General features: G+C 38.1%; 2 protein-coding genes across 2 annotated transcripts in view; one reads left to right on the top strand and one right to left on the bottom strand.

Annotated features, from left to right (window-relative positions):
- Positions 1-5,101, bottom strand: part of LOC133992966 (gastrin-releasing peptide receptor-like) — a 10,187-nt gene extending 5,086 nt beyond the window's left edge. Inside the window, exon 1 of the mRNA XM_062431814.1 lies at positions 4,794-5,101. Coding sequence (XP_062287798.1) covers positions 4,794-5,101 — 308 coding nt within the window. The remainder of the gene's footprint in view (positions 1-4,793) is intronic.
- A 7,045-nt stretch (positions 5,102-12,146) lies between these two features.
- Positions 12,147-16,897, top strand: LOC133992875 (cell surface A33 antigen-like). The gene is made up of 7 exons (XM_062431696.1): positions 12,147-12,186; positions 12,917-13,075; positions 13,211-13,423; positions 13,799-13,963; positions 15,564-15,680; positions 15,818-15,947; positions 16,405-16,897. The coding sequence occupies exons 1-7, from the start codon at positions 12,147-12,149 to the stop codon at positions 16,895-16,897; spliced, it is 1,317 nt and encodes a 438-aa protein (XP_062287680.1).
- The last annotated feature ends 623 nt before the right edge of the window (positions 16,898-17,520 follow it).

Genomic DNA, 17,520 nt, shown 5'->3' with positions numbered 1-17,520 from the left:
ACCCATATAGAGTCACAGGATTGCTACAGTATCTTGGCAACACTGCTCGAGCCATAGAAAACTTTGGGTCACATCCAGCTCAACCCGATTTATAAACATTATGTGAATGCAAGGTCAGCTACATTTTTCACATTCATCTTTTTCAGTGCTAAAACAATAAATCTTTACAGTTTATCATAGTAATAGATGCAATGTGGATCAATTTTTGTATTAAAATACACATTAGTCAGCCATTCTTGTGGTAATTTCAATTTATTAAAAATGTTTCTGGTGTCACATAAAAAGTCCCATCGAATTTGCAGGATCCCTCTGAGAAAAATACAAAAATGTGTCTAAAATTTGGTTGCAGTTTTCAATGTGTTCATGAGTCATGGAAGACAATAGGCCACAAGTACAATAAATGGCAATCAGTTACAGGGATATAACTATAGTAGGGTGTGTGATCTTTATCCAAATCTGAAAATTTGGTGAAGGCTGAATGGAAACTGAGTTAGGTAAACCTGCATTAACAGATTTTTTTGGCAACTTTGGGGTAGCAGAAACAAGTTGGGAAGACTTCAATCACAGCTTTTTAAGTCGATATATCGAACCCATTAACAGTTGTTTATTTCTACATCCAGCAGTTATGGAGCAACAAATCATTCATTTATTAACCGGCCTTGATCCATTAAATTACAGCAACTGGCCTTCATAGCAAAAGTCCTTGAAAAGACAGTGGCTCTACAATTCATGGACATTCTGAAAGATAACCACATATATGAACAATTTTAGTCAGCTTTAAGAAAACACCTATTGTTTTATCTGGGACAGTCTTAGAGTGGAGCATCTCTTATTTGTAAAACTGCAAATGTTGGTTGCTATTGGTGACCATGTTTTACCAATCTCCTTAGTACACTTTGGTTCCTCCTTAGTTACACTCCATTCTGGATCCAGTTCATTCTCATCATATATGCTCCCACTACTAGGAAGTATAATTCATGGGCATGGCATTGCCTACCATTTTTATGCTCCACTGAAGTCACCGTTATGATACATAGCTTCATATTCCGGTATGCCCTGAAAACCCCACTAGCTTGTCCGCTATAAAAGACTGCCTAATTGACATTAAAACCTGAATGTGTTCTAACTTACTAGTAAACTAAATACAGATAAAACTGAGATTATTATCAGTGGCCCTGAGAATCTGTATATAGATTTAAAATCCTCTCTTGGTCTCTTTTCCAACAAGACTATACAATAAAGTCTTCTTTCACAAAACTCGATTCCAACTTCACTTTTAAAAGGACCAATCTTGCTTTAATCATCTGAGAAACTTTGCTAAAATCCATTCATATCTGAGCTAAAGGACTTCATGGCCTTCACAGACAGTAAGATTTTGGCGGTTCTCATGTTCAGGTGTAAGACTAATGGTTACAGAGCTGAGGAGGTAGAGTACAGTTGGTTTTTAGGGTTTCCTACAGCTGCCAAAAAGAAGCACTATGAGTGATGAGAGTGAACTACAACAATCAAGTTGCAGCATGACAGCTAAATAATAAGCAGAAAGTCATTAGAAAGCTCTGTAGAGTCCAGGGGAGATGTAGAGTCAGCTACAAGCAAAGCCTCTTACATTACAAATTATCATTTGATGCATTGTTATAAAAAGTATGACGACTATGTCCAAGATTGTGCTGCGTTACAGAAAAAAATGGTTTGATTTTCTTATTTCCAGCAAGACATGCTTGACTGAGGGCTTAATTAGTTTCCCTTTTTATCCTGGTCGAGATTTGTCCACATACTTTCAAGACAGCACTGACCCATTGTGTGTGTATAACATAACACTGGTAGCTTTTAGCTTACTCTTAACTGTTAACTAGATTGATATTGTTATTGCATTACAACCATTCATTCAGATCCTTCAGTGAAACCTGGTCCACTTTAATGATCACGCTCACTGTTGGACAACTGTAACACATCACTTCACTGGTATTGCAAATCATGAAATGTGCTAAGATATTCTTTAAACTTTATTTTTATTACACCTGCAGGACACAACAGATTAACTCACAAACATAGAGGAGATAATCTTCTTAACGAGTAGAATTAAATAATAAATAATAATACATTAATTGAGAACTATGAATATGAAAAAGAACAGAAAGACAGAAGTACTTTTATAATTAAACACGTTTCTAGCTAAGTCTGTATAATTGGCGCCCATTTCATACTGCTGTTTTTTGGCTTTTTGTTTAAGCCCAGTTTCAAATGTTTCCCCCGACAGTATAATATTCATATTGACATCCCTATAATTAGCATTAATTGAAATATGTAAATAAAGTACAAAATCATTTGCAGAAAAACAAATCTCCTCTTCCAATCATTCAACTGCAGGCAGCAGCCGTTAGTTCTTGTCTGGGGTTATTCCCATGCCACAACAGTCTTTTTCATTTGTGTCACTACTGGCTGCTTCCTCCTCAATGATGCTGCTTGGCATGCTGCCAAAAGACAAAGACACTGTATTAAACGAATGCTAAAAGTTTGAAGCATGCATACAGAAACAGGGGTTTGTTGAACTGTGAAATCTACAGCAGGTAATTAGGACCCATTAGCACTCACCTCCGCAGTAGCCATTTCACCTCAGATGCATCTATTCTTGTCGAATGCCTTCCTGCCACTGAAGATACGCAATTAAAGTTATTGATAACCAATAATAAACAAAGATGCTTATCCAACGAAATAAAGGTACACCTTGTCCCCTTGTCGCTCATTTCCTCTATCTTCACTCCCATTATTCCACAATGAGAAGTAAATAGTGATGACTTTAGCAGAAAAATAAATATATAAATAAATATTTGTTTTTGCCACTGTGAGAAAAATCCAGGAAGAATTACAGGATTTTTTTAGGGGGCTTGCCTCTTATTGCTCTATTAAGAAAAACTGGATACTGTGTTCCAACATCGCACCCCATTTGTTGCCAAAAACAACTCTGCTGGCTTCCTCTTCCTTCCACACTTTTGGGCCCACAGAACATGAGTGTTAGAGTTCCTCTCTCATTTCTCATTATATGATGAATGTTGTTTTATAAAAATATCAAAACCATTTTCAGTGTGATTTAGACTGATTTATACGAATGGCAATGCAAAACAATTAGTGTTCTTAAAGATACTTAGATTATAATGTGATCACTTAGTTTAGGTGGAAAGTGAACAAACTGCATTTCATTTTACAGTGGTGGGTGCAGTCTGTAGAAATATTGGATTTACACTTTGGTTTTACAACATACATGTTTTGACATCAAAAGTAAACAGCAGACATCTGTAACATCATGAAACATGAAATCTGTCTAATTCCTTAAAGATACAATCTGCTGCTGGATAACAGATCAAAAAATTATGTCTGCCTTGCATTACAACTAGTGTGTCATCTATAAACTTGCGGCCCTGACAATAAATATTTACTTAATGTATTTGTATGTATGTATGTATGTATGTATTTATGTAAACGTAATGATGTACGTGGATTTATTCATGCACATCTGGATAGGACTTGCAAAAGACAGATATATATAGAGAGAATAATTAAAACTGACGCAGATGCCAAGTTATCCTGACTTTCATGCTTCAAGTTCCAAAAGCAGTGTGTCCTACATTTCCCATAACGCAACTTGATAGTGTCTGTCTAGCAAATCAGTCACATATAATGCAAAAATGTGTTTACAGAAAGCTAGCTATGCAGATCTGAGTTTGCAGGTTGTTATGCAGCCTTGAAGCATAATGCAAAATTTACTTACCTCAAGAAGGAGAAATACACAACATGTTCAGCTTTACTGGAAAATAGCTAATGTTGTGAAAGAAAAGACACAGCATGCCATCAAACAGTCAAGCTTTTTTCTTTTTCCTTTTTTTGCAGTTCAAAATAGACGAAAATGAATTCATTCTTCAAATTTTCAATAATTTGATAATTTCATTTAATAATATCAAATTATTCTTTTCATCTTGTTCATTTTTAATAGCAAAGCCTGATGGGGCACTGATTAATAAGATTCCTGCTTCTTTGAGCGAGAAAAACGACGTGTGAAGTCGAGATAATAGGAGGATGAACTAAATCTCACACATACACGCACACGCACACGTACACGCGCGCACACACACACACACACAGAGGGAGAGAGAGAGAGAGAGAGAGAGAGAGAGAGAGAGAGAGAGAGAGAGAGAGAGAGAGAGAGAGAGAGAGAGAGACTAAAATATAATTTTGTTGTTGTAGCCTTTTATGAATTTTTTGAAAGTTCTCTGATATTAATATGAATATTTAAAGAATCTTCTTCAAAATATACAATATGAAGATTGAACGTTAATCATTGAAGCACGTCATGGCTTGCCAACACCATTCAAGTTTACACCGACACGCTTTTTGATGTTTTTGATATCGTGCATTTCGTCCAACTTGTGGCTCGTGTGATTTTTTCCGTCACCTGAACTGGTTCCTTCTAAGAGGTAAACCATTTGACACAAAAGTCTTGGAAATCCTTAACTGACGATTCTGTAGCATTTGATTGGTTTTACGCGTGTGAACAGTCTTAAAAAAGACGCACTCGGCTCTGCCATGCATAATATCCCCTGATCAATACACGGATAAATATTTGCTCTCTATTGTCATAATGACTATGAACTTTGGAAATATGTTCTGGTTGTATCACGCTTTAAATCAACATAAACCAAATGACGTTTGGGTCGTTTGACTGGCATTAAAGCTATTTTAAAGTTTTACATGTTATAGGGTTAATATTAAAGATTATAACAGCAAAAACCGTATCCTACCTGTCAGCAGAGAGGGCTGTTAGAGTGAACACAGACACTCCGACTGAGGTAAGCTGAATGAAGGGGATGACTTTACAGCCAACTCTCCCGAACAGCCACTCCTCTGTCAGGTATCGGCTGGCATCCACCGGAGCGCAGGTCACCAGCAGTAAAACATCTCCAAGCGCAAGACTTGACATGAAAACATTCGGCACATTGCGGATGGATTTTGCAGAGCAAAACGTCTTGATGAGCGTGATGTTGCCGATCAGCCCCAACACACTGATTATACCATAAACTGAAGCGATGGCCACGCCGGTGTACCACATCGTCCGTGCCGAGTTTTGGAGAGTAGTGACGCTGTGCGATGCATTTGAATACAGATATGCCATTTCTCCCAGCGTCAAAACCCAGTAAAAGTTCAACTCAGAGATACACGGCCAGGTCCTTTGAGATTTCAGAGAAAAGCCAAAACCTCTGTGGTTAAAATTGTACGTTCAACTTTTGTGTGGAGTGTTTGAGCGCGGGGGTCCGCTATAGGGGCTGCCACCCAGTGCGCAAGTTACACAACATGCACCAATAATTATCAATCAATGTGTGTGTGTGTGTGTGTGTGTGTGTGTGTGTGTGTGTGTGTGTGTGTGTGTGTGTGGGGGGGGGGGGCAGTTTCCCAAAACCCAATCCACAACCAAAAAATATCCTGTTTACTATCACAGATATCTAAAGAAATGTGAAATATTCATTTTCCTTAAAAATCACTCAAAATGATGAATTGATTGTGAATATAGTTGACAACTACTCAATTCATCAAGTAGTTATTACAGCTAGTCTTGTATTTACTTTTCATACTGTCAAATCTATCATTAATTTTAAATAGTTTACTGTTAAATATTTTGTTGCAAGCAGCTTCAAGGTAGAACAAAAAGTGGATTTACAGCTTAAATGATTCGTTGTTGCAATATTACAATACAATGTTGGGTTGTTTTTTTTAAACTGATACACAATAGAGGTTTAATGGATTGTTTTTCTAAAACTATAGGTTAATGTTCAGGTAGTCTGTGTGTGCTATCTCACTTACTTTTCATTCTGTGTACTGACTGCTGCAAAAGCCATTAACAAGGCACTGTAATGTATCCTATTAGATTGTTTTAGATTTTTTTTGTGAATATTTTTTCCATTACTGGTCACTGACAATGGATAGGTGACAGAAAATAATGGTGATGTGGGATGACATGCAAAACAGGCCCCTGGATGGTTTTGAACAAGGGATGATACAATTACATGATCAGTGTCTAAAATGTTAAGGTCACCAGAACTCCCCCAACTGCAAATGTTTCTCCGGCAGGATGAAGAACTGGATCATGAGCTTAATGTATCTAAAACTGAAAACCTTATACAAGTTGTGACAGAGAGAGTAATAAACACACAGAGAGTGTTTAAAATTCAAACAGTGTCTGACAATCAATTCAAGTGGAATATAAACACAGAGGTGATTGTTGAGCATGGATAGCGGCTTCTTAGACTTTATTGCTTCTTCGTCAGTGCAGTCAGTTATTATGTTGGTCATTTTTAGCAATCTGCTATTGATTTGTCTTTTCATTTATTTGCCAGATTCACAGCACATTGCTAAAAAAACAGAATCAGCATGAGCAGCGCTGTTATAATCTGTTGAATGATTGTTGGAGTGAACTTGATGGATTTGACTTCCTTTTCTTAATTTTCTACCAAACAAATAAATGAAAATCAATGAGTGCAGCAATTTTCACAGTTGCTACCAGGTTGTTGTGCTCCGCTGCTTTTTAAATTAGTAATTTTTCATTCTACTATCCATTTGAATAGCTTATTTATATAATATGAGTAAAAGCACCTATACTATATATTTATGAATAGCTCATTTAATGCTTAATATTCAGTGTTTTGTCTGTTTATTTTCTGACAGCCAGCTGGGAGTTCATATAGCCTTTTAAATATGTTGTTTGTGCTTTTTCCTCTTACTGCCATAATAGAGACTGTGCTGAATAGGTATAGGCTAGAGATCCCAATCAGGTTAGAAAACAAGCTGTATGTGCGGTGGCAGCACACAGCTTTCTGCTCAGCCTGGAGTGAGACAACGATTTTCTTTCACAGCGTTTTGGGTTTATAAGGGTTCTGTGGAATGATTTAAATTTCTGTGGAAAGTGTGACTGCAGCTAAGATTAATTCCAGTATCATGGACTCTTTGTATTTGGTTCTTTTGGTTTTACTGTGTGTTACTCTTCTGTTGCCTACTCCTTTGGGTCATTTGGTTTTGCTCATTTTTGTTATTTGACTTATGTTTGAAGGATTTACTTGCATTCTTAGTGAGCTTGTGGTGTGGTGTACTTGAGTTTTGTTTTCTGGGGCAGTTTAATTCATGCTGGGTTGTTACTGAGAGGTGTTGGGTTCATGGGTTTTGGTTTGCTGTGTGTTTCCCTTGTGTGTTCATGTGCTACTCCTCACACAATGAGAGATGCATTTTCCTCATTAGCCCTGTGCTGCACTGTCTTTAGCAGCCAATCATTCCCAGCCTGCACTTGTGTCTAGTGACCTGTTCCCTATTACCTCATTATATTAGTTCAATTAGTATTTAACCCTTAAACAGGTAACGTGCAGGAGATACAGACTCTTTAACACCCTGTTAGGAGCATTATAGGTTAAGATGGTTGTTCAATAGTATGTGCCTTGAATTGGTAGAATTTGAGCTTGTGGTAGGTCTATGCTTGGATAGCAATGTTAAAACTCAGTTTAGAAACTATGTATGTGTGATATTAATGACCAGAGAAAGCAAGAATGTACTGTATCACTTCTCTTTATTAAATATAACATTCAATTGTTTTTACCATTATGACCATTTTTATACCTTAATAGGGGCAATGTATCCTGGTGGAGATACAACAGTGTACCCCGCCTCTCTACGATGTGTTGAAATAGACTGCAGACCCTAGCAACCATGAACATAGGTGGTTAAGAAAATAAATAGATCAAATCGATGAACTCCGACAAGACTGAAGAGTCTACAGCCACACAGTGGCTCAGGTTTAGCATGTTAGCATACTAACATTAGATAAGTAGCCACAAAAAAGTACAGCTGAGGCATATAGTTTTATAGTAGAAGGTATTTGGACAAATTTAAATTTTGACCTCATTTAGGTACCAGATGAAATGTCAGGGGATCACTCAGTTATTAGGATTCATCCCCTGGAGACCATAAATGTGTGTACAAATTGGTATGGCAATCCATTGAACAGTTCTTTAAATCTTTCAATATGAACCAAAGTGGTGGTTGGACCAAAAGGAATCACCATATACAGAGCCATGCTGCCAAATAAAATTAAGCATTTAAGTATAATCATTTGGATTCGCTAAAACCTTTGAATGGCGGTAGGTTTACAATTTTAACCATCTATTACAGCCTTTCCCACTGGGCAGTGACCTTTTTAAATGATATGCTCAGCTCAGAACCAGGCTGTAACACTGTGACCCAGGTACTCCCAAAGTGGTTCTGATGCATTAACCACAGAGTGAGTCATGTTATGCTCCTGTGAGGACTTTGAGATGCGGTGCTTTCACAGACTGACAAGTTGCATTTACCTGATCTCTTGGTGGCTCCACATCCTACAATTACCCTGGGGGTTCATGTTGAAAGTGGTGTTTCCATGGACCTTTTGCTGCCTCAAGATAATGGAACTTCACAGGTACCAGAGATGAAAAAAGGCCATCAGCAGGCAGCCAAGAAAAGAAATGATCCATGAAAATCCCCTTACAGATGATGCACTGAAATGTTTTTTGAACACAGACATCACCAATACAAACACAGAAACAATGATGACCAGTAATCCAGTGGGGTGTAATATGCCATGGAAAAAGAACATCTGTAATCCCTGTGGTTTGTCAAGAGCTGCCAGGCAATTCTGCATGGTCTAATTGTATGAGATAGAAAATGAAAGGTGCCATGGGGTCCAGAGTCATTATGTGGAGGCAAGATAAGACTTCCAAGAGCACAAGAGATGAGATTGGTTAAAGTGTAAAGCAGAGGAGAAGGAGGGGATGAGGGCCAGATAAACAAACCTGGAGGAGAGAGGAGAGTGTGAGACATACACACATATACATGTGTGCGCAGACGGAAAAAGCAAAAATGCGCGCAAACAAACACTTATGAGTGTTTTTCACCCTTTAAAAAAAGGCCTCTGGCTGTTTGAAAATACGATAAAGGAAATAGTTAATTAAGGAAGGAAAAGGTTACATGTGAATCACAAAATGTCACATAAATATCAAACAAAAGATGTTGTGAGGTACTTCTGATCACACTTTAGCTGCACATTTTCCTCAGAAATAATTATCTTTTGTTGCAATTTCCTGCCTGTCATATGGTCGCAAAATAGTATATTGAAGGTAATGTGAACTTGCGGTTAAACGAAATGATGAAGGATTTACATTACTTCAACTGTGTGTTGAGGCAGCAGGTGTTACAGGAAACCTTCCAACTGACGAAATAAAACAGCGGTGTTATGGCGTTATCCTGTATCTTCAGTTAAGGCACAGTGTTTCATCTTTGCTCCACAGTTACGAGTGAGTGATGACACCTAAGGAAAGAAAGCTTGATGCCATAAATGTCAGCTTACCAACCAAGTATCCCTAATATTTTGCCCACCTCATGTAAGTTAATAGAGTGGACAAAACAATTAGAAACGCCAATCGATATAATGCACTCCAGTTTACCACCACCCACTATGGCATCAAAAATAACATAGTCGAATCACCTTCCTGACAACGTCAACAAAAACTGAAAATGTATACACTTCGTCAATATAGAATATATGGTAGAGCTGTTGTACTGGATTGCATTAGATTTCACAGATGTTCCTAATTAAGTGAGTGTACTTGAAAATTACACACACTGAATTCATATGTCATACTCATAAATGATCATCAACCTGCAAACACGCTCTGACAAAAGCAGGCAGAAAACCAATGCTAACTCTATCATACCTCACAGTTTAAAACACGAATAAATGTTTCTATATAGATTATAGAAATATAGAAATAATATGCCCTGCCCAAACAGGCTTAGAAGAAACCATTCTTTAGAAAAGGACAGAAACCAAAGTAGCAACACAGATTAGAAATAATACTAAGTAAACCATCCTGACGTTCTTTTCCAAGCTTCAGAAACAAAGGTAACCAACTTATAAACAACCATTCTGTCATTTTCAATGCACCAAAACATTTCTGGCTTTTGAACAGACATTCTATTAAATATAGATATTTTCAACTCATTGTAATAAGGGCAATACAGAAGAAAATGTAATTCACTTTCAACTTTTTCTAACTATATGTGGGTTGTTTCTTAAAAATGCTATAATGAGTAAGCATCTAACAGTTTTCAGTAACACTATTTTACAGATGCCTTACTTTCCTGCTAATTTCCAGGAAATTTTCCCAACAAGTGTTTGTTCTCGGTAATAGTTCATAAGTAAATGTATGTAAATAATGTCACGACTATTTTACTACATATTTCTTACTATTATTGTTCTTATAGTTGTTGTTTTTTGTACTTATTATTTATTATTTATTGTTCTTTATTCTTTTTCTTATTGCTGTTCTTATATTCATTACTGTCCACTTGCTGCTGTGACAATGCAAATTTCCCCATTGTGGAACTAATAAAGGAATATCTTATCTCTTATCTTAAGGGTTATGTAAACTAATAATACAGGAGAAATGCATTAATTATAGAATTTTAAAGAAACAATCAAATATGCTAAAATCTGATTTGACACATACAACCACACAATGAAAACTGAATTATAAAACTGTTAAGAGTTTAACCTATTAAGACTTTTGCCAAATTAACAACTATGTTAACACCTTTATTATTTATGTATTTTTCAAATTTCAAATTAACCTTAGTCAGAAAAAAACACTAACTAATAATTTTGTGGCTCCACTAACCTTTCATATCATGATTCAGGCTCAGGGCATAAAGGGCAGGTTTTTCATTTTCTGAAAAAAAGTCTCTTTCCACATCAGAAGCTCACCTTTTTACCTATTCATGCATTTATTTGAAAGTTAAGTAGCTAAGGGTTAAGAGAGGTGCATGTAATATTAATGAACTGGTTTCATCTTATGTGTGCAGCAGGATGTAGAAATCACATCCACTGAGAGGTGCTATAGTACAACACAGCAACATTGTACGACTCAAGATAAGGCCAAAGACAAACCTTTAGGATGCATGTTTTCCAAGTGGGTTTATCTGCGGTATCACAGTACTTTACACGACACACCCACTTTAACTCATACTCCTCCCTTCTCTTTTTTGTTGTTTCACTGTTTGTTTGTTTGTTTGCTTGTGTGTGTGTGTGTGTGTGTGTGTGTGTGTGTGTGTGTGTGTGTGTGTGTGTGTGTGTGTGTGTGTGTGTGTGTGTGTGTGCATGACTTAAGCCACTTTTAGTGACACAAACCAGACTTAACACCAGTTAACTGGGGACAGCTTGTTCAACTGGGGACAACAATCATTTCCCTAATTGATAAAACGCTGACCTTTGGGACAGTGGTTAAGGTTAGGGTTAGATTTAGGCCAGTAGTGGTGATGGTAAGGGTTTGGGTAAGTCTCTAGGAAATGATTGTCTATGTAAATACCCCAAAAGTGACATGGGTGTGTGTGTGTGTGTGTGTGTGTGTGTGTGTGTGTGTGTGTGTGTGTGTGTGTGTGTGTGTGTGCCCCTAGGTGACAAACCCTTGTCAAACCAGTCTGACAGGGTAAAGCCTCTCTCATGTTCCAACAGCACACATCCGTTTTTCACATCTCCGCCCACCTAAACTGTGTAGAGTATTTGTCACTCATTCAATGCCCTTTTTCGTTTTCTCTCTCGCACAACATATAGCTACTAAGTTAAAATATGAAGAGTAAATAATTAATTTCATATTCTAAGCAATTTACCTGCTGGCTGACACTACATGCTGCAGAGCTCAAGATGAAACTGATTGTGGTAGGTTTGCTCACATCTTTGGTCAACTTGAAAAAACAAAACAAAAACAGAATACTGATAATATGTTAGATTCATTCGGGCAAGGCAAATTCCTGCGGAACCAGGTAACCTACAGGTGTACTGGATAAGAGGACAAGCAGAGACAAGTCAGGTGGGCGGAACAAGAATTTTACCTGAACAGTACTTGGTGATTGGCGGAGAGCACTGTCAATCGCTCCTGAGGTTACCGGGCGCACCCAGCGGGCGCATCACTCCGGGAAACTGTCGGGTATCGATGTAAATTTGTCTGTGGTTGTGTGTTTCATAATATACAGAAAAACACAGGAGAATCAGTGAAGGTTAGGTCGACTAAGTAAAAGTTTGGGCGATGGAAGGGAGGATGTCTACTTGGACCCTGCTGTGTCTACGTGAGTATTCCTGTGATAAATAACATTTTGTCCTTTACTTCGCTCTTTACCGAGCTGTTGGCCTGCCTGTGCCACACCTGTTTGCGCACCTTCAGGTATTTCTATACCTGAGCGGGCCCGGAGTCTCGTTATGCAGGTTATCTGTCTTATCGGTTTGTTGTTGAGTTGTTGTTTTTTTGGTGTAATGGTTTCTAAAACGAATTTGAGCCACTTGATCATCAGTTAAACAATACAACGATTATGAAATACAACGATTATTTTACCAATTATTATCTGTGAATTGAGAAAACATTTGGTCAATAAAATGACGAACAAACAGCAAAAAATAGCCATCACATGTTTTCTAGTGTCGTAAAATGTTTTGTTTGACAAAATTCAAAGTCTATTAAACATTGAATGAGTCTGTTTATGTTTGGGAAACTGGAACCTGTTTTTTTTTTTTGCAATGTTTGCTTAAACAATCACTCACAATTGTTGCAGTTTTCTTTTCTGTTCATGATTAATTGGTAAATTGATTAATTTCAGCTTTATTTGTGTTGTGCTTTGTGTGTATGAGGGTAAGGGGTGGGGGGGCAATACGTTGATGTCCAGAAATCAAGTTTTTCTGCTGAGTCACGGCAAACACATTTCACACACTTAAACACTGTAATTAAGAGGAACATTATTGAAAAGTATTGTTTCCAACAGTGATAATCCATATTTATTGACTCTGTTTTGAAACCTGGGGCAGTGGTGTCAGGGGTTGGTGCCCTCCAGGTGAACATCCCAAAGGATCTGTATGAGTTTGCCAGAGGTGACAACATCACACTGCCCTGTTCGTTTGAATCCAAAGTCACGGATCCCAAAACGCTGGTTGTCATCACATGGTCTGTTCAGGACAAAGCAGCTAGTGTTGTTCCAGAGGTCAGTTGTGTTTACCATAATCAAAATAAACCTAATCAATCTGTATTCTGAACAAAAAAAAAGAGATCTGTTTTCTTCCTCTTTTAATGTTCCTCTAATGTTGTCATTGTCTAACAGACAGTGATCCTCACCTACTATTCTAATAATGGGCATACCGACATCAAAGAACGTTTTGAAGGCCGAATATCTGTTGATGTGGACGTTAAATCTAGAAAGGCCAACCTGAAACTGACCTCCATCACACTAGCAGACAACAAGAAGTTTGAGTGTCGTGTCCAGATCCCAGGTGACGATGAGGGGAAGCCAGCCGCCACAACACGTTTGGTGGTTCTAGGTAACATTTCATTTGTGTTAAAAGAAATATTCGGCTACTTACTGTTTGTCAAAAAAGTTTCTGAGATGTTAAAACTCAGCTGGTATAATGTTTAGCATTTATCCTAGGATTATGTTGGCTATTGCACCCAATTATGCTGACTGCAATAAAGTGCAATAAAAATGAAACGTGAAGTGAAACTTTAAAGTAGCTTTTTTCCATTATGTGGGCTTTTGAGCCTGGTTATCCTGACTGCAACATGAAAACAGCTCAAGTCGAGCATAAATCCTAAAAAAAAGACACTTCCTGTTTTAACAGTTTTGCCAACTTTCCTACTTAACTCTGTTAATAATTGTCATTATGTTACAGCACTTATTTGTTTGCCATTATTTGCAGTGGCTCCATCCACCCCAATCTGTAACATCGAGGGTAAGGCAGAATACGGCAAGAACATCAACCTGACCTGTAAGTCGGAGGAAGGCTCCCCACCACCCACTTATACGTGGCAAAATCGTGATGTCAAGAACGTGCCTCGTGCTCATGACCCAAGAACCACCGACAGTAAGTATCAGTGACACCGTTTCTGCCAGGACTGTCAATCCTGGAGATGTATGGGTCAACTTTCAGTATATAAAGATGCACTTACCTGGGTGCTTAACTGCCGTCATGTAATCACTTTAAAGTCAGCTTCCCGGCAAGGAAACTTTAGGGGCAAATAGCAGGTCAGTATATGCCATATAGAAAATTAATTTGTGATGCAGCCCAGCACTGTGTGTCAAATTTTTTGTAGTCATAAATCTGTAATAAACATTGTGTTTTGTGAGGCACTTATTCCCATTTTGAAAGTGTAGAGTGTATACAGGTTTAGAATATTATGATAGAAGTATATGGATCATTCCCATGCTCAATTCTCAATGTCTCATAATTTGTTGCAGCAACTTTTCGGTTGATACCATTTGCTATACAGATGTGGTGCAACATTTAGCCAGTTTTGACTCCTAAAGAATTGACAAAAATGGTCAAGAATCCCTCCAAGATACCACATTAAGACACCAGGACATTGAAAAATACATGCTGTGATCTGGTATAATTTGGAGATTTCTGTAATAATTGCCTTTTTTAGTGATTGAATGGAAAGCACTTCTGTTCTGCAAATTGCCCAGAAAGCCATCCATCCTCCGAATGTCCTAGGTGTTTAGTTTGTGTTTGTACAGTTTCACGAGGATGTGATTATCCTAAAAGTCACAATAAGTCATTTTATAGAAAAAAATATTGTCACTACAATAAAATGACTACTACCGAAACTAACATCATCACACATAAATATAACTGGGCTCACTAAAGAGTCTCAGCTTTCCAGTTATAACCAATTTATGCAATTCAAAGACTGTTTAGGGACCCCAGTATGCAGAAATATGCAATTACACCATTTTTAGAATATGCTGGGTGAGTTTAGCATAAATTCTGCATGTCTGTAAAGGGGAGACTTGTGGATATCATTAGAATCCATTTAGTTCAGACATCATAATGTGAGAGGTCAAGAGAACCCTGAAAATGTATTCCTTAGCTCGTCTACTTTCACACGACAACAGAATCATCACTGTAGCTTTAAAACTGAGCCTGCTACAGCCTCTGAAAGACAGTAATTTCAGACAAGGATGCCAGTCTCATCAGAGAGCGGAAGTGGTTAAAGGGACCACAGATACTTTATCTGTGTGTAGCACTCACATATACCAAGACTTCGCACTCTGATGATGTTTCGAAGCTTAACACAGTTCACAGTTGAGTTTTTAAACACCATCAGAGAATTTAAAAATGTTTAATCACAGTGTGTATCTTTACTGTTGAGGCTGATAGATCAGATTTTTAGGCTAATACTTAAGTCGATATTTGAGCATTTCAAGCAGTAACATTTATTTTTTACATAAACCCTTCACGTGAACAAATATTCTTGATTAGGATCTTTTAAATTAAGTTTTTTGTAACGTATTGGCTACATATACACAAGTAGATATACATGAAGGTTTTGCATCTCCAAAATGTAAAATAAAACTGTCAGGAATTGATTAACAACACTTATAGTTTTTTTTTAATACAAAATAACAGTAAGATTCATGGCAGCAGTGATGTATATGTGTGGTTATGTGATTTTCTCTTTCAGAGGGAGGCATCCTGTCGCTATACAATATCACCAAAGACTCATCAGGATTCTACATCTGCACTTCAAGAAACAAGATCCGCTCTGCTACCTGCAACCTCACCCTTGCAGTCATGCCACGTGAGAGAATCTTTTCTATGACAGATTTTCATTAACCTCCTAGGAACTTTTCCAATAAACCTATTTTTAAAACAATGCATTGTAACATGCATCCTTCTCTTCTTCCTCTCCCAACTCTTCTTCCTTCAATCCTGCAGCCTCTATGAACATTGGCTCCACTGCAGGAATCATTGGTGGCGTCGTTGCAGGTTTGATCGTACTTATAATCGTCATCTATTGCTGCTGCTGCCGGAAGAAGAAGGAAAAGGGGGAGGAATATGCCATGGGGTAACATTTTTCTTCCTTAAAGACTCATGCATACACTCTCATAAACACATTGAACAAATGCTGTCCAAAAGCTATTAAAAACACTTAAGTTACAAGCTAGAAAAGTTCTGTAAACCGTTACTGTGTTTGCACAGTGGCCTCTGCCTTACACAGAGGCCACTGAAAACATGATTGTTGTTATTTTTTAGGGTAAAAGTATCACAACTCAATCCATCAGAGAGTAAAAAGTATTTCAACTTCAGACAGACCTCACCTGCCACCATTTTGAGCCAGATTTGTAAAGGTTGCATCAAAATATTTGTTGATCCAAACACAACAACACAGTCGATTTGATTTTAATTTAACAATGGTGGAAGTCTGCCTGTGAATGTTGCCTGAAAGAAATACATGAAATACATGAAAATGAAAATAATACCCACACATGTAAACACCTGACGGTTGTGTGTTCACTTTTCAGAGTTCAGGCAGAAGAGTATTCGGACAAAGAGACGGCTAGAAATGGTGAGAGTCGCTATGCGGATGGACAAGAAAGTGATCGTGATGAATCCATTGTGAGGAGCCCTGTTGAACGGCGTGACAAGTACGAAGAACGGAGTGAGCGCGACTATGACCACCGCAAGGATAACGACGATCGTCGCAGTGACTATGACGATCGCCGCAGCGACTATGATGATCGCCGCAGAGACTACGATGATCGCCGCAGTGACTACGATGATCGCCGCAGAGACTACGATGATCGCCGCAGTGACTACGATGATCGCCGCAGCGACTACTCTGACCGTCGTGACCGCCATGAGCGCTATGATGATGACCGCCGTTATGACGATGAGCCCCGCAGAGACCGTCGCTACGATGATGACGACCGCTATGATGAACCCTATGATGATCGTAGTCGTGACAAACCACCAGTGCCAGCCAATAAGCCAACAAGGAATGACTACGACGACTAAGTCCTCCAACTTGTATCAACCACTGTCTTCCATCTTGTTTTTGGTCTCCATGGAATTTAATCACACTCTATTAGGCGTGGTGTAAATGGCTCAATCAACTCAATCAACTTTTTTGTCTCCATGGAAGTAATGGTGAGTGGTGACACAATTGGCTTAGACACTACAGCTCACACACAAAATCCTTCTTTTTCTTTTGTTTTGAGAGGTGGAGCAGTTTTAAAGGTCAAGTTGTTCATGAAGGGATCGGTTGAGAAAGAGGAGGGAACCCAAAAATTGCGCCCTCAGATGATCTACTCTAAACGGGGAGTGTGTGGGTGAGGTTTACAATCCTTCCAGTTCATGTATAAACATGACTCAGGGCAAGCTCTGTACCTTTGCTGTGATCCAAAACTAACATAATAAATATATATTAGGACAAAACATCCCCCAGAAACAAGTGAACCAGCTTACTTCCTTGATTGTTGTTGTTGTATTTTTGGTAAGAATCCAGGCTTATTTTCTTTCACTGTAGCAATAGTTATAATACAGTTATATTATCCTGAGTCATAAAATAAGGGAATATGTCCCTCTTTTCCCTCTTTTTTTAATAATGTTCTTATCTGAATGTACTGTTATCACATTAA

This window comes from Scomber scombrus, chromosome 1, assembly GCF_963691925.1.
Source record: "Scomber scombrus chromosome 1, fScoSco1.1, whole genome shotgun sequence".
Lineage (NCBI taxonomy): Eukaryota > Metazoa > Chordata > Actinopteri > Scombriformes > Scombridae > Scomber > Scomber scombrus.
The sequence above is the reverse complement of the archived record's forward strand: the minus strand, read 5'-3'. Positions and strand labels throughout refer to the sequence as shown.

Bases quoted from the DNA above. Each gene is read 5' to 3' on its own strand.
- LOC133992875 (XM_062431696.1), top strand. From the start codon at position 12,147: ATGGAAGGGAGGATGTCTACTTGGACCCTGCTGTGTCTAC. The intron at 12,187-12,916 runs GTGAGTATTCCT...AACCTGGGGCAG, and splicing joins TTGGACCCTGCTGTGTCTAC to TGGTGTCAGGGGTTGGTGCC. The intron at 13,076-13,210 runs GTGTTGTTCCAG...TCTAACAGACAG, and splicing joins TGTTCAGGACAAAGCAGCTA to TGATCCTCACCTACTATTCT.